Below are 27,567 nucleotides of genomic sequence, written 5' to 3'. Positions count from 1 at the left end.
GAAACCCCTGCAGACAGCTGAGCGGATTCTACACAAGGCTGCTGTGAAAGCAAAGCCCGGGGACAGAGCGCAGGCGTAGGCCAGACGCAGGACACCTGGCCAGCACCCTCAGCTGGGCAGCAGGAGAAACACAACCACTCGAGCCCACGCATGAGACTCTCACCTCAGCCACAGCAGAAGGGGAAGGAAGAAGCGGAAGGACAGGAACATGCCACCCGGCCCCAGGGGAGGCAGGAGGTGTGGGACATGGGAGGCAGAGCCGGGCAGCTTGTGACCGTGACACGGAAGCCCAAGTGCGCCGCACGGCAGAGCTGCACAGTGTGAGCAGAGGCTGTGGGGCCGGCTGCAAGGACCTCTGGACGGCTCACATCCCCCAGACGGGGCGGCCGAACCCCGTCCAGCAGCCAGTGGGACCCTGCAGATGTGCAGGGACGCTCCGCCCGATGACAGGACACACGACACACCCCCCTCCAAGTGCCCACTGGGACTCGCGTGGGGGTCTGTGTCCTGGGCCACCAAGAACTGGTGTTGCTCTCTGGTCACAGCAGCCATGCTGGACATCAGAGGAACCTCTCTGATCCTGTGGGAACGGAGCCCACAACACCAGCAAGTCACCCGAGGCTCCGAGAGCAAGTTCAGGGGAGATTTAAATGTGCACATCAGAAAAGAGGAATATCCTCAGATAAATAGTGTAAGCTCTCACCTCAAGAACCCAGAAAGAGAAAACTAAAATAAACTCAAAGCCATCAGGAGAAACGATTCATAAGGATAAGACAGGAAATCGATTAAACCCCAAACAGGGAGCAACCGAGAAACCGGTGAAGTAAAGACCTGGTCTTTGAAAGACGAGTGCGTAGGCCCCAGCAACACCGAGGGAGAGAACGTGGCAACCAAGACCAGAGGCTGAACCAGCCACCGCAGGCCTGAGCGCAGGGGCCCGAGGAGCAGCCAGGGAAGCTGGCAGGAGCAGCCCCAGACGAGGGACGGAGAGGACCAGTCCCAGGCAGGCTGCACATCCCTCCAGGGTGAGCTGGGCGGACACAGCAGGCTGTGAGGACGTCTCCTGCTGTGGGAGGCTGTCCCGGAGCACTGCCCCCAACCGTGAAGGTAACCCTCTGTGACTCTCCTCTAGAACACCTAAGACCAGGGGTCGGCCCAGCTCATCCTGTGAAGTCGACACTACCCTGACAGTTGTAAGAAAGGGGGAAAATAGAATAAAGAAAACTGTGGACTTCCAGGCATGGCGGTGAACCCCTGGAACCCCAGTTTGGGAGGCTGAGGCAGGAGGATGGCAAGTTCCAGGTTAGCCTCAGCAACTGAGTGAGACCCTATCTCAAAAAAAAAAAAAAAAAAAAAAAAGCGGTAGCGTGCAGCTCAGTGTAGAGCAATTCCTAGCATGGGCAAGGCCCTGAGTTCGACCCATGGTACTTAAAAAAAAGAGAAAAAGAAAGAAAAAAAAATCATAGAACAACTCCATCCTCATGAATATGGACGCAGAAATTCTTAACAAAATATTCTCAAATATACTCCAGCAATAACTAAACAACACCTACAATGATTACACACCATGACCAAGTAGTTGTGTTTCAGAGATGCACGGCTGATCCAGAATTTGAAAATCAACCAATACAATTAGTCATATCAACAGGTTATAATATGAAAATCACATGATTATCTCAATCAACGGGGAAAAAGCATTTGATAAAATTAAGCATCCCTTTATGATTTTAAAATCTCTCACAGAAGAGGGCTAGAGGGACGCTTCCTCAACCTGACAGAGGGCACCCACAGTGGAGACCAGATGCTTTCCCTGGGCCTGGAGGCAAGGCCAGGACGTCCACTCCTATCTCCCACCACTCTCATCCAAGTGGAGGAAAGCTCTGGTCAGCGTCACGGGAAGAGAAATAAAAAGTGTAAAAGTCAAAGAGCAAGAAATCGAAGCGTCCGTCTTTGCACAAACACGATCGAGACTCTCGGGCTCCCCAGAGAATGCTGGAGTAGGCGTCCAGTGGGGTCGCAGCGCACCCTCATCCCTACACCCAGCAGTGACCACGCGCACTGGAATGGAACACACCACCCGACTGTCCTGACCCAGGGTGCTGAGGACTGCACGCACTGAGGACAGACGTCAATCCAACCGGTGGTGAGGACAACTGCGGGCAGCCTGGGAGGCTCGGAGACGTCGCCACACCCCCAAATGCAGGCCTAACACAATTCCCAGCAAAGCTTTTTGTAGAAATAGACAAGACTGTTTAAAAACCCGAATGGAAGGTAAGGAAGCTAGGCTGTCCAGCAAGCAGCGCAGAGCAACTGGACACCCAGGGGAGGACACGAGCCGTGCTCTGGTTCTCAAAACACAGACCAAGGACCTCAGCGGGGAAACACAGAATTCAGGAAACACAGCTTAGGGGGACACATTTGCAATTGAAAACCAAAAGTGTGATCCATAAAAGGAAAGTCGGATGTCATCAAATTAAAACAATATAAAAGGTCCTATTAGGAAAACAGAGAACAAGGTCCCGGCTGGGGAACATGTGCGAACCAGGATCCGACCAGGCGCTAGGATCTGCGGGGCGCAGAGAACTCTCAGACCTGAGCAGGAGAAGAGGAACTCACGCAAACCATCCAGGCAGGGCAGGGCCGTGGCTCTCGGGGACCTCCACCAGGGGGCGCCGGAGGAAGTGTGCCCAGCAGAAGATGCTCAAGTCGGCGGACTCCGCGGAGCCACCAGCGCCCACAGAACCGCCCATGTGAGGGGAAGGCTGGTGAGGACGTGGGCAGACTGGACTGCTCAGGCCACCGTGGGACCTGAGTGTCGTGGCGCCTCTGGAAACCAGCGGTTTCTGACACTGGACGTGTGTCCCTCTGAGCAGTCTCTAGACTGTGTCCCTACCAGCGCCAGGGTGTGGGTGTCCACAGCAGCAGAGCCCCAGGGGCACTCCAAGTCCAGCAGGTGGATGGCGAGGGTGCGTATGACCGTGGCGGACACTCAGGATCAACAGGAAGGGCACACGCCCAACCTGGGCGACCCTCCAGAGGACGGCACTGAGAGAAGCCAGTCCCCAGGGGCACTCAGGGAGGCCACAGCGGTGGGAGAAGGGATGAGGCAGTGTGACTACAGGGGCAGGATCCTGTGTCCTGGCTGCCCTGCCCTGCTGCAGGTGGTCGCCACGGGAGCTGGGCAAAGGCCCAGGGGCCACCTGGGCTGCTCCTTACAACCGCAAGCAGACCTGTACCTATCCTAAGAAAACCGTGGGATAGAAGCACCTCCTGCTCTGGAAGCCTTCCTCGGGTCCCTGCAGAACGCAGCGCCCAGGCTTCTTGGAGGTGTGCTGTGGGCAGACGCAGCCTGCAGCCTGGCCTCTCAGCCCCGTGGCCTGCAGCCGCCTGCAGCTCGCACTCACCTCGCGGAAGCCCTGCTCAAAGTGCCTGAGCTGCAGGCACTGTTCCAGCTTCTGCTGATGCTTTGCCCAGAACTCATCGAAGGCAGCTTCGGTCTCATTCAGCTGGGCCAGAAGCCTGGGGAGAGGAGAGTGGGTGAGAGGCTCCAGGGCCACAAGGGGCGGCCTCATCTCCAAGGCCTGGCCTGGGCCCTTCACCCGAGCAGAGCGGAGGAGTGGGCTGCAACCGGCAGGTGTGGGCAGGGTGGAGCCAGTGTCTGCTGCCGCTGTCCTCGGGACCTGGGGACCCCGGCTCCCAGCACAGCTCTGGTAAGACCTGGTCACCTGGCCCTCCCCACGCCCACCTGCTGGTGTTCTCGGATGGCCTCCTTGACAGATGAGGACGCTAATTCCTCGGGAAGTTGAGGAGGTGTCCACCACAGAGCTGGCTGGACCTCCGGTGGGTCCTGCACCAGCTCTAGGTGGGGATCCTCCATGAGCCTCCCATGTCCCCAGCACAGCACGCCTACTCTGCATGTGACCAGGGCCAGGTGGAGAAGACCATGCAGCAAAATCCAGGAGAATCCGCCTCCGTGCCAGGTGGGCTGCGGCCATGGCACTGCTGGGGAGGCTCCACACAGGTGCTCGGGCCCCTCCTCACTTCAGGGGACGACACCCTGGCTCACGACACCCAAGCACCGTGAGGTCTCGTTGTGCCACTGTGGGGTGCACTGCCCTGCCCTGTCCCAGGCTGAGACCCAGGAGGCCTCCGTTGTGCCACTGTGGGGTGCACTGCCCTGCCCTGTCCCAGGCTGAGACCCAGGAGGCCTCGTTGTGCCACTGTGGGGTGCACTGCCCTGCCCTGTCCCAGGCTGAGACCCAGGAGGCCTCCATTGTGCCACTGTGGGGTGCACTGCCCTGCCCTGTCCCAGGCTGAGACCCAGGGAAATGCACAGGTCCCACCCTCTGCAGTGAAAGATGCCCGTTTCAGCAGAGGCTGAGCTCGAGGCCTGGGCTGTGGGTGGGAAGCCTCAGGCACTGTTCCCAGGCCCCTCCAGTGTCTCTCCCAGCCACAGGAGGGTATGGGGTCCACCCCGGGCTCTTAGGTCCACGGAGGCTGTGTGGGCTCTGCTGCCCAGGCCTGGCAGGGCAAGGGAGGGTGCTGGGCCTCACCTCTGCACGGTGGCCTGGCTGTCCAGCTGGTCCTGGTTGACGCTGTGCGCGGAGCTCTCGGCCAGGGGCTCTCTGAGGCTCTCGAGGAGGCGCTGCCCCTCCTTCAGGGCCAGCTGCAGGTCTTCCTGTGGGGGAGGCAGCCTCACACTGCAGCCCGCAGGGGGCACTCAGCGCAGGCGGGAGCCAGCAGACCTGGGCATCCTGCACGGCTTGCTGCTCCCAAGTCCCACTCACACCCGGGCAGGAGGGAGGCGGGGCCGACTCGCATGCCTGCTGGCATGGGTAGGGTTGCAGGTCCCTGGGCGTCAGGGAACGGGAAGGTAACTGAAACCTGGCCCCTGCCCTCCCTCTCCACGGTCGCCTTGCTATGCGGGGCACAAGGCCGGGCTCGGAATGACAGTCCACCTGGCAGAGATGGGTGCAGCCCGTGGACACAGCAGGTCACAGCCACCGGCACTGTTGTTTCAAAGCTGTCAACATGACACTGACCAGGGCGCAAGTGACACAGGATGTATTCACCCCAGAAAGCCAAGTGGCACGCGAGAGCCAGGCACTTAGAGAGTGGCTCACTCCCTCTGTCTCCACCGCCCAGTGGCTGCTGGTGAGGGAGCTGGGCAGGAATCCTGCCTGGTGCACCCTCTGGCGGAGGACTGGAGACGCAGTGGCCTGCCTCCAACCTGTCCTTGTTGGGACTCGGGGTTCATGGCCCCTGCTGGACAGGAGCGGATGCACAGTCCCCCCACCCCCCGCCGTGACCACATGCGTGGCCTGTGCTTGGGCTGCTTGGGAGGGTGTGATTGGCGCTCCCTGGTGCCGGGAGGACCCAGAGCCCTCGCGCCTTGGTCTGCCTGAGCTGCCCCACACCCCACGTCCATGGGAGGAGGGCTGCGTGGTCTGACCTCAGCCCCTGTGCTAGAGTACCTTCGCCTTGTCCTTCTTCTCGGTGTGGGTGCTGAGCACTGAGCTGGTCGACTGGACGTCATTGGGCAGTTCTGTTTCCGCCAGCTCAGTCCCGAAGGACTGCAGCATCTGAGCCGTCTGCTTCACCATGAGCGCGAAGCTCTCGATCGCCTGGGAGGAGGGAGAACAGGTCAGGGAGACCTGCCAGTACGGTCTGAAAGCAGACACCTGACCACCTCAGAAGGGGAGAGCCCGCAGAGGCACCTGGGCCAGCAAGCGCCCTCCTGCGAGTCCTCAGAAACGTACCCGGCAGGCCCTACAAGCACGGGCACCCCTAGAGTCATCCGTGCTGCAGGGCTCCCTGCCTCCCTCCCTCCTGTGGAGAGAAGTGTGAGAGTCACAATACACAACCCACGGTTTGGGGCTCTCTGTCTTCTCTTGCTCCAAGCCCAGATAAAGCCACTCCCAAACTTATTACTCATGCCATTTCTTCATGATGACTAAGGTCCACTGAGACCATCTCCTCATTCTCAGGGAAGAAAACTTGGTAATGGGAATGTGTTTTTGGAAAAGGCAGCTCTGCTGGGTTGGCTGTGGGTCAGCAAGGACGCAGCCCCCAGAGCCCCCAGACCCACTCACCGTGCGGTGGCACAGCCACCTGGAGTGGCAGTAGTCCAGGGTGCCTCCGAGGTCCTCGGTCAGCTGAGACTTGTCGATGTAGCCGTGCAGTTCTGGCACTGAGCTCAGCATTATGACCTGGAGGACACAGAAGCCCGTGAGGAGGACACCCTGCATACTGGGGCGGCGGCCACTTGCCCTGGAGGCCGCGGCCACGGCACAGCTGGTGGCGAACGGCCATGCAGGAGAGAAGCCGGGGTCTGATCCCAGCTCCACCCTGCAGCTGGCTGACCGGGCGAGCCGCTTACTCCCTCTGTCTCCACCTCCTCATCCGCAAAGTGGGCACCCAGTGATGGGTCTGACCAGGTGCCGCTGAGGAACACGCAGAGGCTCAACAGAGAGCCTGGCAGGCAGGGACAATGACATGTGATGGGTGTCTTGCAAGGGACACTCGGCATGCCAGCCAACAGCGCTCTCATGCAGAGAAGGAAACCTTCGTCCCTCTGCCGCTGGATACACCACGAGGTCCTGATGGGAGCCGACGGGATCGACAGCCCCAGAGTCAGGCTACCACACTGGGGAGTGGCTGACAGCCCCCGAGCTCCCCTTCCGTGGGACCCTGTGGCTCAACGGCCGAGTGGACTCCTCGGCGCGGCTTGTCTTACGTCCCTCTATGCCTCTTCCCTTTCTCAGGTCCTCCAGTCCACGCGTTTCAGATGGAAATGTCAACTGGGCTTCGTAAGCTGGCAGATGGGCACCACAGGCCAGGTCTGCGGAGGCTCAGCTGACATGTCAGTGGACACCTCGTCATGTATTATTAAGCCAGTGCACTGGCTGGAAGGGGGGCTCTTGTCTGGGGTCCATTTGCTCCCAGGGACATCTGAGGAGCCTGGAGATACTTAGGGTTGCTACAGAGGGGAAGTGCCACTGGCATTGGGCAGGTGAGGGTGGGGTGCTGCGGAGGCCCAGGTGGCACAGGGTGGCCACAGCGGAGCTGCACTGCAGAGACGGGCTGGGAGGTGCCACGTGGAGGACCCTGTCTGGCCTGTGGCCGCTACAAATGCACTCGAGTCTCAGCTTCGCCTAGAAACACTCCTCAGTGGAGCTCACGTTCTCTCTTTGTTCTAATGAAATTATTCACTTGCTGCCAGATAACCCTGGCTCAGGGCTGGCATGCCAGACAGACTGGGCAGCCCAGGGACATGGTCCCCTTCCAGACAGACCGGGCAGCTGGGGGACACGGTCCCCTCCTCCACGACTTCTGCCTCTCAGTAACAACCTGTCCAGGAATTGTGTGTTTTCAACCATGAGGGGAGAGGAGCCCGCAGCTGGGCTTACGAGTCTCTCCATACACAGCCCTGCAGCAGACCGTCCTTCAGACGACCTTGCTGCAATTCCAAAGACCCATCTAAAGAGGGCCTGGGAGTTTGCAGATGCCAGAGATGGTTTCCATGGGCCGGTCCTGACAACCTGCTAACACACAGGAGGTGCCAGTCGGCAGAGCAGCCCAACAGGGACAGCAGGCCACCTGTCTTGCTCCTGTGACACATGCCAGGGCGCAGTCTGCTGTCACCGTGGTTCACTCGCCCAACGTCGGGAAGAGGCCGCCCTCGGTGATGTGCATCACAAGGCCACAGACAGGTTGCCTGCCCTACTGGGCCAGAGGCACCACCTGGGTTCTGCCCTTCATCAGCTCAGGAAGCAGGTCCCAAGCACTTCAGACGGAGCCCGCTGCTCCCAGGCCCCACGGCTTGGCCCACCCAGACCCAGGCAGCCTCACCGGGCCTTGGGCTTTGCAGAATGACGGCCTGTCCCTTCACTGGTCCACGACAGCCTCTGGGCATGGGTGACCTTCAGGGAGGACCACTGTGGGGGCGGATAGGGCCAGGCACACAGATGGGGACAGGAGGGTTCAGGCCTCACACTCTCCATTCTGCTTAGAGAAGGGCTCTTGCTTGTCCAGAGCAGAGGACGGCCCGGGAGCAGCATGTGAGGGGCAGCAGGGGCCAGTGGGGTGGGACAGAGTGGCATCTCTGCCTGTGGCCCTGGAACAGTTGTCCCAGTGCCCCACTCCCTGGGTTCCTCACTTCCCTGAAGCCATCTGGGTGGCATTCCTGGGGTATCCTGCGGGGCCTGGCCTAGCCCCTGACTCTTGCTCTGTTTGTGAAAGAAGTGCGTTCACAGGGCTGCTGCCCAGCGGCCCTGGACAGCTGCCCGCAGGGAGTGCACTGAGTGGCTGACCACCAGGCCTCCAGGACGCACAGGTGTCCAGGACTCCCCAGAGCCTGTGTTCAGAGGACGGTGCAGCAGGGCTTCAGCGTCCCTTCTGTGGGCGGCACAAGGGTGACACAGGGAGGCCTGCTGGGCTGGTGCAGGTGCAGGGAGCCTGGGCTCCCTGGGGGACACTCGCACCCTTTACCCCAGCCCTCTTCCTGGGCCCGGGCAGAACCTGGGCTGTGTTCCTAGCTCATGGGCTAGGAGTAGGACGTCCTAGTTCTAGCTGCTCTCCAAGGGAGCTCTCCAGGTGGCCCAGCCAAGGCCCTGGCTGAGTGGGGGACCTGCAGCCCTGGTGGGGGCAGCGGAGGAGGAGCCAGGCCACAGGGCTCCTGACAGCATGGGGTCCTGGGTACTCACCGGCACCTTCATCTTAAAGTCATCTCTATTGAACTTGAAGGCGATTTCGGAGAGAGTCCGCTGGAAAAACCCCGTCGGGCGGAGAACAAGGACCAGCTGCAGGTTTGCTGGGAAAGAGGCCTGCGGGACAGGAGAAGGGCCTGGGCCATCTCTGTGGATAGCTGGGGCCACAGGGTCCCACCTACACGTGCAGCTGACCATGGGGGGCTCGTGTATGCTGGTCATGACTAAAGACTCAGGGCGGCTACAGGGTCACGGGGTGTCTCCAGGCCCAGCCCTGCAGAGGTGGGGTCTTCCCAGAGGCCAGCAGTCACTGGGGAGCCGGACAACTGTGACTGTGTGCAGAGGAAGGGGCTGGACACACACAGGGAGAGCCTGTGAAGATGCAGGCGGAGAGTAGGGATGCTCCTGTGGGCGAGGAACCTCAGGGCTGCAGGCCACCCCTGTGGCTAATAGAGGGAGCCTGGACACGCTCCCTGGAACCAGCTCTGTGGCGCTAGACCCCACACCCCAGCCTCCAGAGGGCAGAGTGGACTTCGGAGTGAGCCATCAATCTGTAGCACTTTGTTACAACAATCCAGGAAACTGGAGGAAAACGAGTCAAAAACAGCTACAGAGAATAGATATTCACCACCTGACACAGAAATAAGACCGTCTACGCCCTCGCGAGCACACCCCCCTGAGTGGCCACAGTGTGCCTGGTCACCACGAGGCATGTCACTTTGGGGACATCACTTTACTTTCTGTGCCTCAGTTTCTCCACCTGGAAATGGGTCTGCCATGGCACACTTGGGGAGGGCCACATAGCCTGGCTGGTGCCTGGCAGAGTGAGACACAGTGGCATAGCCATGCAGGACGCACAGGGAGCCTGTCTCAGATGCTGGACCAGGTCCAGGTGCTGAGATCCAGGGAGACCCAGGCCCACAGGGAATCTGCAGGGCAGAGTCTGCTCTCTGGATGACCAGGCAAGAGACTCGCAGAACAAAGAGGTGGGAAAGAGCGCTCAACCCTGAGGCCTGAACATGGGGGCAGCAGAGGACACCGAGACGGGCCAGGACCCGACTCACCACTAAAGCTGACCCTGGGCCGGGCCACACTAGACATTTGAGCCAACGCTGGTGGCCCGGCCACACTGGCCGGAGGGACAGAGCTCTGGGCCCGTGAGCCGGAGTCTAGCAGCAGGTCAGAAGTGAATGACCGAGGACACCTCTCTCAGGACATAGGCTTTTGCAGTGCCCTTTGAGACCCTGCAGCGACCTGGACGAGGAGGTCACAGGGGCTGCACTGCAGGTGTCCTGCCTCCTGGCCAGAGCTACTCAGGGGGTTGGGCTCTCCCCGTGGCGTGTGACTCGGCACTAAAACCAGGCCTGTCCCTGTGCAGCTGACCCACTGGACCGCACGGATGCACCTGCATGTGCCAGCCACTTGGACCATTTGTATTAGCGCTGGAGAAGGGCCGAGGATCACAACCCAGAAACAGAGCTGAGCGGGGTGTGGGGTGCCGAAGCCACGGGCAATGGCGTAGTAAGTTACTTGACCATCGAGTCGTCTTAAAGTGGCCACGGGTTTCCACCCAACATGAAACAGTGTCCATTCTCTGGGGCTGATCCTGATGGACTTGGGAGGGGTGCAGGAGGTGAGGGCCGGAAGCCAACAAGGAGCTAGAATAGGTGCTGACTGGGTTCCCAACGTTCCAGAGACTGATGGAATGAGAGCACCCGGGCCTTCAAGGCTGAGGCTCGGAAACCAGAGGCCCTGCTGTGGGAAGACTGTTTGGACGTCCTGGCCAAGCCAGACGCTGCAGCACACCCACGATCCCAGCACCACGGGAGGCTGAGGCAGGAGGGTTCCAAGCTCCAGGCCAGCCTGGGCACTGGTGAGCCCCTGACTTAAGAAATGACAGGGTGGGATGTAACTTAGTGGTAGAGCATGTTTAGTCCCTGTGAACACAGAGACAAACAAGCACCCTACTTTTCTTAGGGCTCAAAGCCACATTTATGTTATAGATTTAATTTCAAATATGGCACCTGAAACCTAACCAGTTACATTTCTGATTGTACCCAAAAATAACGAGTTTAAAAACACACCTTTGAAAGTCTGTCTCAGCGTTAACAAAGACCTGTGGGTCTGACTTGGAGCAGCTTGCTGGGCGGAAATGGGCCGGGCCGTCCATTCCTGGACGCCCCACCTGGTGCTGGAGGTCTGCGTGGATACGCTCGCACGAGGCCAGCGTCAGCAGGGCCACAATGAGACCCTTGGCCTGAGTCCCCAGGAGGGCAGGCAAGGGAGCCTACTGACAGCAGCACTGTGGTCACTGCCCTTCTGTGCCTGCTGGCCATGCCACTGTCACCATGGTCCATGTGAATTTCCTGAGTGTCTGTGGCTACACCGGCCACACAGGCGTACATCGGCATGAGGGGACACACAGCTGAGTGCGCAGGGGAACTGACGCTGACGGCCCGGGGGAGTGTGAGCTATGGGTGGGCACTGTGGCCCCACACGGTGTCCGTGAGCCCCCGCGGCCCCGCGCGGTGTCCGTGAGCCCCCCTGGCCCCGCGCGGTGTCCGTGAGCCCCCCCGGCCCTGCGCTGTGTCCGTGAGCCCCCCCTCCCCCGGCCCCGCGTTGTGTCCGTGAGCCCCCGTAGCCCCACACTGTGTCCGTGAGCCCCCGCGGCCCCACACTGTGTCCGTGAGCCCCCCTGGCCCCACACTGTGTCCGTGAGCCCCCGTAGCCCCACACTGTGTCCGTGAGCCCCTGCGGCCCCGCGCTGTGTCCGTGAGCCCCCGCGGCCCCACACTGTGTCTCTGTGGCAAAGCTCTAACGTCAGCTCCCAAAGATGGGCATGCGTGGAGTTCCTGGGCCACCCCCAAAGTGACCTGTAAACTCCTGGGATTGAAAGCTGAGGGAGAAGGTGCTCAGTTAAGTGGGCTTCTCTTCTCCTGTGTTCTTGGAGGCCATATCTCCAGACCTCTAGCCACCTGTAACAACTCGGGCCACCAGGCATTCCCCACACGCATAATGAGCTCCATGTCACAAAACTGAGCCCAGCAGATGACTGATGTCCACGTGTGGGGCTGGGAAAGAAGCCCTGGGAGGCCTCCCAGGTGACTAGCTCCCAGATGGCTAGGTGGCAGGCAGAACAGGCGCCACCGTGGGGTGACCCTGGCAATGCGTTTAGCAGACCCTAAACACCTTAGTCCTCTCTTTTGTTGGAGACACATTTAAAACTGTTCTTTCAGCAATTTTGGGATATACAGGGCATGAGTCCCGTGGAGCAGGGTGGCGGGAGCCGTGGCTAAGACCCTCGGGTGCCAGAGTCCAGTGGAAGAGGTGGAAAGGGGGTGCCTGAGACCTCCCACTTGTTACGTCTTGTTAAGGCAGTGACAAATGTCATTAAGAAGAAACAGTCTTCCAAAGAAGAATCCCCTTCACACCAGAGAGACCTTCCTGCCCATCTTGCCTTCCGGAATATTCTGCATGGACCAGCACCACCACTGGGGCCACCACTTCAGGGGACGAACTGGAGCCTTGTGATGGGGAGGTCACAGCCCTCCAGCCTGATGGGAGGTCCCTTGGTCCCTTGAAGCCCAAGTGGTGAGTCAGCAGCATCTCACAGCAGAGTGTGTGCCTAGAAAGTGCCAGTCCCCTCCCACCATGACGCCCATGTGGCAGTCACCTGGCCATTGTTGGCAATGACTGGGTCCTGCCCAACATGGACGCCAGTCCTGCAGAGTTGTTTCAGCTCCCTGACCTCCAGACATGGCTTTCCCTCCTCAGGGGGCCTCCTCCTAGGTGGCCTGTGCCCCCGGAGCCACTGACTGCCACCTTGCTGCCTGAGCCTCCCTTCGTGCCCTGGAGGGCCACCCCTGTGGACAGCACTGCCTTCCTGCTGGGCTCTCCGCCAGTCCACTCTGCGAGAAGCCCTCGTATTGCCCACTCAGGCTCCTCCCCCAGGGTGCTCCTCCCCCTACTGCCACTCTCCTTGGAGCCTGGTGACGGGCACCCGCAGGGTCATCGTGGCGGTCAGTACCATGGCACCTCGCCCAGTGTGCTGCTTGCTAGATGACCTAGAGGTCCTGGTCCCTTGGATGCTTCCTTGGCACCCTGAATGCACTCAGAGGGCACTGCAGCAAGACAGCTCTGGCTCAGGCAGACAACAAACCTCCTTAAACCCAATTTCTTGGCACCCCCTCAGGCACAGGTTCCGTTTGAATCAGGCTGGCTCTAGGTATTAATGTGGGCATCCACCACAGAATCCAGAAGGGCCCCACCAGTACAGCAGGAGAGAGTCAGATTCTGACGTAGCATCCTGCAAGAGCAGACGTAGGGGTTTTGTAAAAGACCTTCACCCCAGGACTGTCTGAACTTCCAACCAAGGCTTGACGGACCCGGGGGGGCCAGGTCCTCTGCTCTGGGTCTTGTCTCTCCACCTGCCCTCTCTGTGACAGGCCACCTGTGCAGGACCCTGTTACGGCAGCACACCAGTCAGTCTCCAATACGTGGTCAGATGGACAATGCTCTGCTCCTGACAGAAGCACAGGAGTCTGATTTTAGGAACAAGGATCTGCTCTGCCAGAGTCGTCTATTTCTATTCCAAGGCATGCAAAAAAGAAAAGAGAACACTGCAGATTAGGGAAAGCTTGGCGTGTGAGGCAGCCCGGATGGCTAAGAATAGCCCGTGGTCGCAGAGCGTTATGTAAGTGCGGATCTCGCTGGTGGCCAGCGCCCGGGCAGGAGAGGCTGCTTCACCTGCTTGCCCTCTGGCATCCCACGGCCCTCTGCCAGGCGCTGGTGGAAGCTGCATGGAGCACAGGCTGGGCTGGCCTCGGCCGATGCCAAGTGGTGGCTTCCCAGCTACTTGGATGAAGGCACAGGCAGAGTCCCCATCTGGGCTGTCATCCTTCACGAGAGTCCACAGAGCTGTCCCTGAAACACGGCACCAAGACCCAGGAGCCAGGTGCAGTGGCCCATGCCTCTAATCCCAGCAGCTTGGGAGGCTGAGGCAGGAGGACCACAAGTTCAAAGCCAGCCTCAGCAACTTATCGAGGTCCTAATCAACTTATCAAGATCCTGTCTCAAAATAAAAAAAATAAAAATAAATAAAAAGGGCCGGGGACGTGGCTCAGTGGTTAAGCACCCCTGGGTTCAATCTCTGGTGCCAAAATTAAATAAAGACCTCGGAGGAATCATCCCAGGCCACTCCCCCTGGCTGCCTCCCCGGACTCCAGCACACCATGTCGACAGAGACAGGACCTTCTTCTGCCCCTGTCCCCCGACCTCAGAGCAAGAGAGGGCCTGTCAGCGTGACCTCTGAGTGCCCCGGCCTCCTTGGGCTTTTCCTGGTTTCTCCCAGTGACATTAGAGGGTCCCTGGCTCAGGCTCCTCCCCGCCACATCTCCTGGCTGCTCACAGCCCCTCTGCACGGTGTTCATGACGTCCTCTAGGAAGTGGGCGCAGGACAGATGCCGACCTGCCCTGGCCAAGCCTCGGCCAAGCTCCCGCCTACCGCCTGCCCCTTCAGCGATGCCTTGATGCTGTGCACCCTCCCTGCCTGTGGGCCCTTCTCATCCCCTGCATCTCCATGGTGCGTGGTGGGGACTCAGAATGTGCTCTGGTACAGGACACCTGCACCAAGAGTCACTCCTCTTACACCAGCACAGCCCTGCGCCTCCCTCCGGACGGTGTTGCTGGGGAAACGCTGCCTTCTGCACTACCCAAGACAGTGCCTGTGAATGCTGGGAAGAATCAGTATTTTTATGGTGCAAAACAAATAAAAAAAGCTCAAATAGTAACTTTTCAGTTATGATTTTCCAAAACAAAGTTTCAAAGATGAGCCAGGTTGCTTCCGGAGTCCACTATCACAAGCTCAAGGCGGGAAGCAGCTGAGCTCATCCTGTGCCCAGAGCTCAGCACCCGGCCAGGGCGCTCAGCTGCCCAGAAGCCAGGCGGCCTGTTTCTAAAAGATTCCTGTATGTTTAGAACAGCAGCCTCGCACTGGGGACTTCCTAACACCGACCCAGGACAACACACTGCTGTGTCAGGCCTCCATAGGACCATGCAGGTGTGCAGGCGTCTCCAGAAGGTGGGCCCAGGGGGTGCCGGGGGCACCTGGGGAGGTGCTGTGGGAAGGGTAAGGAGGAGCCAGGCGGGCAGGGGTGTGGGGACGCCCTGTACACCAGCGGGTGGAGGCCTGGTACCCCTGCGGGCCTGAGCAGGAATGTGCCCACCGGCTGTCTGCCCCAGGGATGTCAGGGCAACCTGCCGACTCTGCCCACATCACGCTGGGACAAGTCTCATGGTCATTCACACCAGCGGGGTGGACCAGGTGGATGCCACTCCCTCACCAGTGTGGACTTCCCTGGGAACACCGGGCACCCTAACTGGGGACCTCATGGTGCCTGACCCAGGACTGGCCAACCCCCGGGCCTGCTGCAGCGGCGTGCACAGACGCACCTGAGGTCTGAGATGGTGAAATGGATGCAGGCTGTGAAATGGTGCTCACAGAAGCCCTGTCCAGACCTCTGGGCTGTGGGAGCTGGGAGGGGCTGATTACGTCACACCCCACTGTAGACCAGGGCGGCCCGGGCAGAACAGGTAGGGTCGGGAGGGGGCTTGCCCTCCAGGGACCTCCTCAGAGCAAGGGCAGTGCAGGGGGGCAGTGCAGGGAGGCTGCACAGCACAGGCTGGCCCCAGGCCAGGGGCTGTGATTAGAGAAAGGCCCCAGCCCCTCCTCTTCCTTACAGGTGGACCCTGAGGACATCTGTGGGAGGCGCTCGTCCCTCTCAAGCACCAGAACCCAGCGCACAGCCCACGAGGCCAGCATCACGGAGGTCGTGGATGCGAAACCCAGAGCGGGTGCCAGGAGGGTTGGACCCCGGGAGCGCAGGCCTCAGGAGAGGCCTGGGAGCCTGCTCTGGGCACCTGCTGGCAGACAACCAAACTTTCTGGGTCCCTTGCAGCTGAGAGAAGTAGTGTGGGTGGACTCAGCTCAGAAGAAGTGCGGAACTGAGCTGGTGGGTGGTGGCGGGAGGCGGTGGTGGGAAACACGACCCAGGGGCTTTCTCCGACTCCGTCTGTGCCTCTGGAAAGCCTGCTGCAGGCTTCTCTGCTGTGGAGGGAGCGCTCAGAACCTGCCTGTGAGCCCTGGGGTGAAGGTGGTCCCCCAAGTGCAGGGTGGGTTGCTGAGGAAAGCCAAGGCCTCTTGGTGTGCGAGCTAAGGAACCAAGAGCCCGGTGGGAAAGAGTCACCTAGAAAGAGGTTAGTACACTCTCCAACTCCTGTCCTGGAGGCTGTGGTACTCAGCCATCTGCCTGTTCAGGACTTTTGTGCTCCACTTATGAGTTAGTGCAATTCTAAAAAAGCCCCTAAGAGCCAGCCACTGGAGAAAGCAGACACACACACACACACACACACACACACACACACACGCCCGGCATCTCTGGAGCCCTTGTGGGCTCAGTGCTGGCTCAGCCCACTCTGTGCTGGACCTGCTAGCCAGCCACCCACTGCTGAGCCCTCCCACTTCACACAAGCATCAGAGCATGGACTGCAGAGGGCAGGGTGCTGGGCCCTGGCCAGGACTGAGGCAGAGCACTTACGGCTATCCGCAGGACCGACGCCTTCACGGAGGTCCATTTGTCCTGCCTTCGGTCTATCACCAGGATGAATCCAATGCCTGCATCCTGTAGGCTGAGAGGAGAGACAGCTGCAGTTAGCGAGAGCCTCGCTGCCCACGTAGCCTCCTGGGAGCCTCACAGCGAGTGACCCTCCTAGAATCCTGAGCCACTGCCGTGGCAGGGTCAGGTGCATGCCAGGGGGCCTGCGGCCGGGCGCAGGTGTCCAGGGGCCCGTGTAGCCCGTCTGCACTCTCCCACACTCGCTCCTGTCTGAAGAGGGCAGGTGTTGGCGCCTCCTGCCTGACACAGACATGTCAGCCCCAGCACCCGCACAGCCATCTTCCTGGGGCTGGGCACTTTAGGGCCCATAAGGGCTGGTCATCGTCTTTTCCTGGGTGGCCAGCTGACGAAACCCTCAAAGCAAGTTTTAGGACCTGTACATCCCACGCGTCCTAGCATCTGGGGTCCCTGGGTCGGTCCACGTTACACAGTCGCTCCCAGCAGCATCCCCGGGACCTTGGGAGGAAAGCCCTGAGGCTTCGGGAGGCTCGAGGGCCTCCGCCGGGAGCGCAATGCGGGCGCTGGCCCTCTGCAGCAGCATGGGTGGTGAAGAGGACAGCGTTCCTCTGGTGCAGCGCCTCCCGGCCCTCCGCTCCGCCCGGCAGGAGCCTGAGTCACAGTGTGGGAGCTCTGCCTCCGTGGTGACTTCTCACCAAGCCAATTGTGTGGTGCCAGCAGCTGCCGGCGCAGCCAATCCACAGCAGGAAGGAAGAAGGCAGGCCGGCAGAAGGCACCGACTCGAATTGCTAATTCCCACGCCTCTGAACATGCCCAAGCCAGCCGCTTATGGGAGTTGGGGAAACAGCTCCACAGGACGCTCTAACGTGCAGGCCGTGGGCATGAAGCACGGTCCACCCCGACTGCTCACCCAGGCCTGTGGTGTGGGTGCACGTGTGGAGGGCAGTCTGGCTCAGTGACACATGAATAAACATGAGCTTTACTCAAAGTAGCTCCTCTGCTGCTGGTGGCTCAACAGCCTGGGGCCCGGCTGGTTCCCCTGGGAGGGTCCGTGGAGCAGTGGAGTCAGGACAGACCCCCTCCCTGTTCTGGCCTCTAAAGCCCATCTCCTCCAGCTCTGCCGGCCTCAGGTCTGGTGTGGTGGTGGTGGGCAGGAGCCACAGGCACAGGGCAGCCAGACATGGGGGTGGACACTGGGGCTTCACATTTCCCAAGGCCTGCCCAGCTGCATTTGCTGCAGGACCCAATGGGGAGTAGGGGGACCCACTCCATCCAGAGATGGGGGCTAGGCGGGGGCTTGGTGGAGGGAGACATACAGCCAAGGTCAACATCTCCAAGCCCCTTGGTGACAACAGAGAGGGAGGCCCGTCAGCCCGGCACAGACTCCCCAAGGTGTCTCACCATTGACAGGGGAGGCACTGAGGCACAGAGAAGCCTGCACCCCAAAGCCACACAGCAAGAGTGGGGAACCAGCTGGGGCCTGGCAGCCACAGCCCAGGGCCCAGGTCCCCAGGCTCAGGCCTGCTGGGTGCTGGCACCACAGTGGGAGGTTAGAGACCAGGAAGTCCAGCACAGGGGCACAGGGAGCGGTGCCCTGATGGGCACTGAGCTTCGTCTCCTGGAAGAAAGGAGCCGGAGGGGAGGCCAGGGAGGGCTTGCCCAGGAAGGGCACGGGCCATGTGGTGGGGCCATACACAGGGCCTGGAAGCCACAAGGCTACAGAGAAGTCCCCTCCCTGGCCCCTACCTGGGAGGCATGTGTCACTCATGCAGAGCTGTGCAGGGTCTCCGGCCTTGAGGCCCTTCATTGGGCCCTGCCTGGCCAGGCACTGGGGAGTGCCAGTCGGCAGGCTGCAGGGTGGGAGAGGGCCCAGGGGCCTCGCACACCCACGTGCTGAGGTGATGCTGTACTCTCTGGCTGACGAGGCCAGCCCACATCTCCACCGCTCCTCTGTAGCGGGACACCAGTGTCTCCAGCAGGTGACAGCAGTGGCTCTCCTCTGGGGCAAGGGGCCAGGAGGACAAGCTCTGGCAACACCTCCAACGGTGACGGTGGTGGCTGTTGAGATGGCCATGCCACAGACCGTGCTACTCACACAGAGCCCCTGGCCACAGAGCACGGGCATTACATTTCACTTTAGAGCTGAAGGCCATGTGTGGTCAGTGGCTGTCCTGCTGCCTTGTGGTCACTAGGTCGACTGCAAAGGGGAACGAGGAGGTGAGAGGAGGCAGCTGAGGCAGGAGGAGGTGGCTGCTACGGCAGGGCCCAGGGACAAGACCATGTAGCCACAGAGTTGGGACCTGTGGGAGGTGGTCACTTGGCAGTGGGATGAGGACTGAAAGGTCTCCAGGATGCTCCTGAGGGTCCCTGGTGCTCAGGAGCACTGGCCTCCATGAATCAAAGGTGCTACCCTACCTGAGGTCTGAGTGCTGCCCAAGAGGTGAGCTGGGGAAGGGTTCTCATGTGGGGCGCGCCCCCCATCCGCAGGTCCCCCAGTGCTGTGGGAAGCAGCCGTGGGGCACTGAGCTTTGCACGGAGCTCCAGGGCCCAGGGACACCAGGTGAGCACAGTTGTACTCAACACACTGGATCACACAGTGGAGTGGACTTGGGGGCCGTCTGACCAGACATTCAGGAACTGTCACCAACGGGGTACAGTCCACCAACAGAAGAGGAAACCCACTAAATCCAGGAGCTGGCCTTCCTTACAGCAGCACTCCTGAATGTGAAGAGTGGGTCATGAGATCCCAGGGGACAGGGCACAGGCCAGGGGTACTGGGCCTGTTTGTAGCATGTCCTGTAGCTACTGCAGGAACTAGGGCAGATGCTGGCTCTGAGGGATCCCCACGGAGGGCTGAAGGATGGACATCTCCAGAAGGTGACACAAGGCACCACACATGGGTGGACTGAGGTTTTCACCTTGACCAGCAACTGTGGTAGTTGCTGCAGGGGACGCGGGAGGTGAGGCGGGATTTACCTCCACACCAGCTATCACCCCTCATGGTCAGGAGTTGGTTGGAAATTCAATCAGAAGGTGCGTCCACAGCAAGAAGTAAGGTGCACCTTGGGGCCCAAGCTCTGGATATTCTGAAGCTTGGTGGGTAGGCTAGAGGCAGGACAGTTCAGGTGGCCAGAGGGCAGTGGAACAGGGGGAGGCAGGATGACCCCAGAAAGGTTTTGGAGCACAACCCACATCTGTTGGGGAGCCTGGAGTCCGACCCACATCCCACCTGTCTCTTCCACAGGGAGCACACTGCGGTGCATGAGGTGTGTGGGAAGGCGTGTGCACCTGCATGACTGCGTCTGTGCGCACAGTGTGCCTGAGTGCACGCACCTACAGGTGGGCGTGTGTGCAACATGAGCAGGCATGTGTATGTGCCTCTGTGCACTCATGGTGTGTGTGCGCCTGCACCTCATCCAGAGCCACTTGGAAGGTGGAGGATGGCTTCTGTGAATGGGGGTTTGGGGTGCTGTGGAGGGGGATGACCCCTGATGTCACCATCTGCCTCCTGGGCCTTCCACTGAATATGTCTTCAGGTGATTCATGTTGTGTCTGTCTCTGATCAGATTCTCTCTCTGCAGTGCTCTGAATCAACACTGCCAGGTGGGGAGTGTGCCCTAGTGATACAACCAACACAGTCACAGGACGGATGGCAACCGCCATGCTTAGCTGTGCCCTCATGGCGAAGGGAGGCACGGTCTCCTGGGGAAGAGGCTGCCACCACCAGAGGGAACAGGGTCTGGAGACTCCAGGGACTTTCCCTGACCAGGCTTCGGGGTGCTCAGAGGCCTATGCCCTGAGGATCACCATCAGGCGGAGCCTGGTTGACATCGTGGTGCCCCAAGTCAGGTCATCTGACCACAAGGGGCGGCAAGAACAAGGCCGTTTTCGTTGGAGGTCCTTGATACGTCTGGCTCAGCCCGAATTCCCCTACTGCCTCCCAAAAGGTGGGGTGTGTGCATGTGAGTGTAAGCAAGTACGAGTGAGAGTGTCAGAGGGATGTGACAAAGTCTCAGGTGAGTACACGAGAGAAGTCAAGACTCATGCACAGCGTGGCCATGTACCCAGGCCACAGTGTGGGGAACAAAGCTCTCAGGGGCACAGGGACCCTGGTCCACCTATAGAGCACCACACCTGCGCCCACATCCAGCTCTAGGGGTACAGGGACCTGGTCCACTGTAGAGCACCTCACCTGCCCCACACCTAGCTCTCAGGGGCAGAGGGACCTGGTCCACCTATAGAGCACCACACCTGCGCCCACATCCAGCTCTAGGGGTACAGAGACCTGGTCCACTGTAGAGCACCTCACCTGCCCCACACCTAGCTCTCAGGGGCAGAGGGACCTGGTCCACCTATAGAGCACCACACCTGCCCACACCTAGCTCTCAGGGGTACGGGGACCTGGTCCACTGTAGAGCACCTCACCTGCCCCACACCTAGCTCTCAGGGGCAGAGGAACCTGGTCCACCTATAGAGCACCACACCTGCGCCACATCCAGCTCTAGGGGTACAGGGACCTGGTCCACTGCAGAGCACCACACCTGCGCCCACATCCAGCTCTAGGGGCACAGGGACCTGGTCCACTGTAGAGCACCTCACCTGCCCCACACCTAGCTCTCAGGGGTATGGGGACCTGGTCCGCCTGTGTAGCACCATACCTGCCCCCCACACTTAGTCTCAGTGTCTAGGGGACCCTTGTCCACACACTCATACACCCCATGCAGTGTAAACACACCTCACATAGGAACCCCAAGAATGCACATGAACTCCCTCTCGCGAGCTCACACATGCCAGCCACCACACAATGCTCCTCAGGTTGTGGACTGCACAATCTCACACACACACTTGTACCCCACACATTCACACTACATCCCACACACAAACCCACACAAGCACCCCACACACCCTCAGGAAGTGAGCCCTGCTCATGGGTTCCCTGTATTTCAGCCTCTGGCCAGTTTCTTGGAAGCTGTGCTCAGCACTTGGGTGCTGGTCTGTCCCCTGGAGACCAGGTGTGTGAAAAGAGTTGGGGAGAGGGCTGACCGAGGCTGAAGGAGTGGACTTGGAGACAGGGCTTGGGTCAGGCGTGTGGGTTGAGGCCTGGAGGCCCTGTTGGAGGTTGGCTCTGCGTGCGCTGCTGTCTGAAGTCGTGTGTCCTGCAAACATCCGCGGAGGGCCTGCACCTGCTCCCCAGCCCTGCAGGCCAGGAGGTTTTCACTCCACCTGTTACTGGGACAGTGCGGGCAGCAGACCACCTAGGCTGGACACAGCCCAGTCCTTGCCAGCCACAGGCCTGAGGAGCTGCCAGCTGGACTGGGCAGCAGGAGCAGGAATGTCACAGCAGAGAGGCGGAGGCATGTCTCCCTCCAGGGGCTCCGAGACCCCTGAGGGGGTGCGGTGGGTGGCTCTGGACCCCGTACACAGAGGCAGGGTCGGGGTCCACCCTGGAGCATCTCAGGACAAGTGCTGTGTCACAGCAGGAGAGGAAGACAGGAAGACTCCCAGGGTGGCCTGGGAAGCGAGGCTCTGGGGACGGGTGACATCTGGGCAGCAGCCTGGGCAGCTGCACTCGGGGCTGGTGCGGGCCTCAGCGGGCCTGTGTGTGTGTGCTCTTGCCCTCCTCCTGCACCCCGGCCTCTGCCCCCATTCCCGGTGCTACAGTCACCGTGGGCCTGGTGGCTGGGCACAGGGGTCATCACTGTCAGGATCAGAAAACTGTGAGGAAACGCTCAGCCCCAGGCCGACTGAGACGGAGCCTGGCCAGGGCAGGTCCAGCAAGGAAAGGGCCAACGTCAAATCCAGGGGACGGGGCAGCCTGACTCCCTGCCCCAGGGGCTCCTCCCTCTACTGGCCACAGGGAGAAGCTCTGCTCCCCCCCCCCGCCCCCCCCGAGACCCTCAGTACCCAGGGGAGGACGGATCCCGCTGATTCCCGAGCTCCCGGCGACCGGCACGGGACCAAAGGCAGGTACTGTTTTTTGGTACCGGGGTCTGAACCCAGGGGTGCATTACCACCGAGCCACATCCCCAGCCTTTTATTTCTGATTTTGAGTCAGGGTCTCCCTGAGTTGCTGAGGCTGGCCTTGACCTCGATCCTCCTGCCCCAGCCTGGCCTTGCACCTGGACTGGGACCACTGACTCAGAGACAGCAGAGCGAAGGGTGCCCTCTTGCCCATGGGCTGAGCGCCCCCCAGCATCTGCTTTACAAGGGAGGAGCACATCGTCCTGTCCAGGGGACCCCTGTGGTCATCCAGCACGGGGCCCACTGTTCCAACAGGCACCAGCTGACGATGTCCACAGTCTGCCTGGGGCCCTGGAGATGCCCATTGCCCTTGGCCAGGGTCTGGTGCCTGCCCTGACTTTTGGACAACTGTCCTCCAAGGGGATCCTGTGCAAAGGACAGTGGCCCTGGGGTAGCGACCACGCCCTGACCTTCCAGGCCTCAGTGGAGACCATAAACCCCCCCGGACCCCTTCCCTGACAAAGCTCTCTCCCCTCTCAGAGTCGACAGGGGTCTCGACTTCAGGGTCATCCTTGCAGGGACGCTGACCCTTCCCTCACCTACTGGGGTGGAACAAGAGGGCTGACCTCACCAAGGCCAGGACCCTCTGGAACTCACCTGGGGATGCTGGTGAGGTAGGTCATGACACTCTGGAACTCCTTGTCCGGGATCTCGCTGAAGGCCGGGTAGTCGGGGAAGGTGATGACTGGACTTCCGTCCTGTCCCCGCCCACCTGGGGAGAGACCAAAGGCAGGTGCTCAGCAGGGCCTGGGCTGCCCAGCCCTCCCCACCAGCCCCCAGCCCCTGCAGAGTGCCCAGTCTCAAGTACCCTCTTGGGTGAACGGCCGGCTGCTCTTCTCAGTGTCAAAGACATGCAGATGGCACAGGGGACCAAAGGCAGATCGCCCAGGGGACCAAAGGCAGAAGGCACAGAAAAGCAGATGCACTAAAGGAGATGTGCACTATTTTCTGCTGGGGTGACCACTGGAACATCCCTGCCACGTCCTCTGGCCTGTCCTGCCAGTTGTCTCACTTGAATGGACCTGTTTGTAACTGCTTTTCCAAACACAGAGCCCGCAGCTCTGCAGGCCCAGCAGTCACATGACACACACCAGCTGTGTCCCAGGGACTTTCTGACTGTTGGGCTGTGGCATCTGTAGCTTCTCTCCTGTTCGGAGTTTCAACAATTCAGTGTGGGAGGCTCTACCGCATGTGAACGTCACGTCCACCTGTGGCTGCTGCCATGGAGGCGGGGTTCCACCACTGGGGCCACAGTCCTTGGGGGCCGAGCTTGGCCAGCGCCACCCTCTCTCTCAGGACCCCAGGAAGTCAGGCAGCAGCCTGGGCCACGTACTGTGAGGAGGCACCCTGGGAGGGAGGGCTGCGAGGAAGGACAGGGAAGAGCCCGTGTGTGAGCCAGGCCCAGGGCAGTGGGCGAAGCCCAGTGAGTGCCCTGGCCAGCACAGCTCGGCCCATCCTGATTGCCAAGGACGTTACAGTGGTCACCCACAAGCAGGCGGGCGTGGGGCTGCTCAGGCTGGGTTGGGAGAGCTGCTGCTCCCATGAGATCCAGGCATGCTGCCACCACCAGGTCCCCACCTGGAGACAGAGTGACCGGTCCATGTGGCACTCCGGGGCATGTGCGGCAGGGAGAGATGGACAGTGGTGTCTATCACCATCCTCATCCCTGCCAACCCTGCCCCCACACCCTCACGGACACCACCGTGCAGGGCCCGGAGGCCTCCTTTCCTGCCCTCTGGGCCTCTCATCCCCACAGGTCTCTGCGGCCATGTGTCAGTGCCCCTGCGAGTGTCCTCAGCACAGCAGCCTTGCCCCTCAGCAGGACATGGCCCCTCTACAACTTCGGCCCGGGCCTCCCTGCCTGGGCCATGAACGCCCTGGTATGGGGCCCGGGTGCTGCCTGTCACCGCCGAGAGGGTCGAGCCCGGCGTCCCACCAATGGGAGCAGGCCTCCCCCCAGCTCAGCCTTGCAGCTTGAACCTGGGGGTCCAAGCCGCCAGCACCCCTGCCCTCGCCACTCAGCACACCCAAGGCACTCCGCTCCCTGCCCTGTCCCCAGGCCACAGGGCACCCAGGGCCTGGCGGAGCGGCCCAGCCCTCTCCGACTCCTCTCAGGTTCTCGCTCCCTCTCACTGCGGGGTGAGCGCCTGCAACGCTGAGACCCTCGGGGCCAGCTCCTGCAGAGGAGGATGACCACACAGCACAGGACATCAGGCGTGGCGGCGACTTCCGGGTTAGGAAGGAGTGCTCTGGACCAAGGTGAGCCCCAGGTCCCAGGGCGTCTGGCCCACACCTGCCCTTTGCTGTCCAACAAGTGGGTCTGGGTGGGAAGCTGCAGGAATGGACAGGCCTCCATGTCTGTGGGAGAGCTGAGGACAGTGAAAGGGACTCTGGCCTCCACCGGCTCGGAATCCCACACTGCACTGAGGCCCCGCCCTGCACAGCTGGACACAGGTGTGGCAGGGCCCTGAGCTGACCCTTTACGGGAACAGACTTTCTGTCTGGTGGGCAGCTCCTGCAGGGCTGGTGTCCGAGTGCTGGGTGGTGACGAATTTCAAGTCCCTCCGTCTGTCCTCTGTGCTGGCCTTCACCTGGGTCAGGTGAGGGTGGGCCATGCTCGTCACTCCACCTGAAGTGGCAAAGGCCCAATGCAACTGGCCGAGGCCCCCCGAGAGGGAGCAGCAGCTCCGTCCTGCTGGGAGCCTCCAGGCTGTGCTCCCCCAGGCCACTGGGAACTGCAGGCCAGGTGGGGACTTCCCAGGTGGCCTCCTCTCCCTCTGTGAAAGACCGCACTTGGCCGTCCTAGTTTCCTCACTCAGGGTGGCAGGCCAGATCAGCCGCCCGACAGAGCTGACCCCCATCTTGATGGGCCAGGGTCTCGGACACCGACGTAGCTTGGACCACAGTCTCAGCTTTGATGGGAAGCGAAGCCCCTGCTCCTTACTGAGGTGAGAGTGGAAGCTGTGGTCTTCCTGGGTCTTTCCACCATGATGCAGAAAGCCAGCCCCAGAGCTCGGGGATCTCAGGGTGAGTGGCAGGTAGACACTGGGAGTCGGGGCCTGGCCACCAGTTCTGAGACACAGGCCACAGGAGAGCTGGGACCCTGGGGCAGGCAGCCCAGAAGGGGCACAGAGGTCCCTCCTGTGTGGCTGAAGCAAGAGCTGCCCACAGTCATCGCAGCCACCCTCCAGACGGGGCTCAGCACGCCTACACACCAACCCTGGTGCCCTGTCCCCGGAGCCCACACCCACTTTCTGGTGGCAGAGGTGGCAGAAACCCACCTCCCCTGACAGCAGGCAGCGGGCTCCCCTGCAGAGGCACGTCCTCGGTTCAACTCTAGGGTGCTTTCTGTTTCCATTCCTGGCCGGCCTCTCCCGCCGGGATAGCGCTGGCCTCTGGAAGGGCCCACCTGTGAGAGGTGCAGACGCAGTGACAGCCCCGCGGGAGGGACAGCTGTCCTCCCGGGTGGGCCGCCCACCCGTCCCTGCGCCAGGAGGGAGGCTGGTGTTAGGTGCCTGGGTCCAGCACAAGCCTGGCCACTGGCAGCAGAGCCTTGGGCAGGCGACCCTGTCCATGGGCACACCCGTCATTCCTGCACGTCCTCATGCACTCGGGCCATTGTGGATGAAATGCCTGTGCCCTCCAGGCTCTCGGGCTGACCCCGGCTGATGATACGAGGGGGCCTCTGGAAGGCTGTGGTCACGAGGACAGGCCCTGCAGGGGAGCAGCACAGTCTCTCCCCTACAGGTGCTCCGGCTCACTGTCCATCCCACAAGGACACAGTGAGCAGGGTGCACGCTAGGAGTGGGCCCTCAGCAGAACAGAGCTGCCCGGTGCTGGGCCGTGACCTGCCCTTCCAGTCTCCAGAAGCCGAGGGGCAAGCTTCTGTTGTCCAGCCACCGGTCTGCAGGCGCGTCCCAGCAGGGCGGGACAGGCCCTCGCGCACTCACACCCTCCGTGGTGAGAGGCTCCGAGGAGCGAGCCTCAGGGGTCTTGGCGCCGGGCGGCTCGCTCAGGAACCTGGACGACTGTGGACGCCAGCCCAGCAGAGACCTGGGGGTGTGCTGCGATCCTCATTCTTCAGAGAGGGCTTGATTAAAGGGCTCTCTGCTCCGCAGGGCGTGGCCCAAATGTGGTTCTGCCTGTTCTCTTTACTTCTGAAAATCTACCATGACCTCCAGCAGGTGCTCAGGAACATCAGCGTGACCCATTCCCCTCACACCTGCCTCGGGGTTGCCAACGGCTGGGAGGATCTCCAGCAAGACAGGAGACCTGGCCTCAGGACACACGGCGGGCACACGGCGGGCACAGAGGCATCCGAAGCTCAGGAACACTCCCCGTGGGGGACTCACGCCCAGAGGAGGGCCTCTGCTCTGTCTCTTTGGGCTACGGTAACAGCAACCTTCAACCTGCAGCTGGTCTCTCTCAGTGCTGGAGGTGGGAGTCTGAAGCAGTGTCTCGCGGGAGGGAAGAAGTCTGGCTCCCTGGCCGGGCTCGGGCTGACCTGGAGTGCCCCCTACAGGCTCTGGGCCTGTGCAGCAGGCTCTCAGGGACTGTGGGGAATAGTGGGTCCTGCGGCTGTGACCCCACCAGTGGCTGGTCCATGGGTGGTGGGAGGGAGGCAGCGCAGGAGGCTTCCTGGAAGGTGTCTCTCTTCTCTCTCAGTGAACCGCTTTCCTGCCCACACGCCTTCCCCAGATGCCCTGCCCCACTGAGGCCCAGAGCAAGGCGGCAGCCCACTTGTGCTGATCTGAGTCTCTGCAGGCAGCTGGCTCCCCAGCCACCTGGGGCGCCTCTGGCGACCTGGGTCCCCAAGAGCAGGGGTGCACCCCTGGATGACTCGGGTGTCAGCAGTGGGGTCTGTGCTTGCTGTGAGCCCCTGAAGGATTGAGGTCTGCTGCAGGGTGGGTGGAGCCCGGGGCTTCCCAGGAGCCCTCAGCACAGCCCAGCACTTCAGCCCAGCTCCACGAAAACCTAGATCACTAGGCAAAGAGGGAGCGGGAGGGGGGCTGTGAACACGGGGAAGAGCCGTGAATGGCAACCCCCAGCAAAGACCCCTCGCGGGGCGGATTGCTCCAGCCCAGAGACAGGTGTGCTGCAGGAGGCCACCAGCCTGGGGCGTGGGGTGGAGCGATCCCCTCCCACAGAAGGCCTCCAAGGGCGGCTGAGCTGTGTGTGGGGGGGGTGCTGACCTGCGGCTCAAGGGC

The 27,567-nt window shown here is 61.1% G+C and overlaps 1 protein-coding gene across 12 annotated transcripts in view; it reads right to left on the bottom strand.

The window, feature by feature from the left end:
• Mcf2l (MCF.2 cell line derived transforming sequence like) overlaps nt 1-27,567 on the bottom strand; it is an 84,827-nt gene that overhangs the window by 22,362 nt on the left and 34,898 nt on the right. For 10 of the 12 annotated variants that reach the window (XR_013092866.2, XR_013092867.2, XM_076872314.2 and 7 more), the window contains exons 3-9: nt 22,958-23,072; nt 16,304-16,394; nt 8,706-8,825; nt 6,093-6,209; nt 5,475-5,624; nt 4,554-4,678; nt 3,405-3,519 (exon numbers count right to left, since the gene is read on the bottom strand). Coding sequence is in view for 10 of the 12 variants with exons in the window: in XM_076872314.2 (XP_076728429.2) it covers nt 3,405-3,519; nt 4,554-4,678; nt 5,475-5,624; nt 6,093-6,209; nt 8,706-8,825; nt 16,304-16,394; nt 22,958-23,072 (833 nt within the window). In the remaining 2 variants the exon portion in view is untranslated. Of the gene's footprint in view, nt 1-3,404; nt 3,520-4,553; nt 4,679-5,474; nt 5,625-6,092; nt 6,210-8,705; nt 8,826-16,303; nt 16,395-22,957; nt 23,073-23,168; nt 23,696-25,641; nt 25,973-27,567 lie in introns of those variants that run through there. The other 2 variants (XM_076872322.2, XM_076872315.2) reach the window with 2 other exon arrangements.

This window comes from Callospermophilus lateralis, chromosome 12, assembly GCF_048772815.1.
Source record: "Callospermophilus lateralis isolate mCalLat2 chromosome 12, mCalLat2.hap1, whole genome shotgun sequence".
Classification (NCBI taxonomy): Eukaryota; Metazoa; Chordata; class Mammalia; order Rodentia; family Sciuridae; genus Callospermophilus; species Callospermophilus lateralis.
This window is presented reverse-complemented; position numbering and strand designations above follow the sequence as displayed.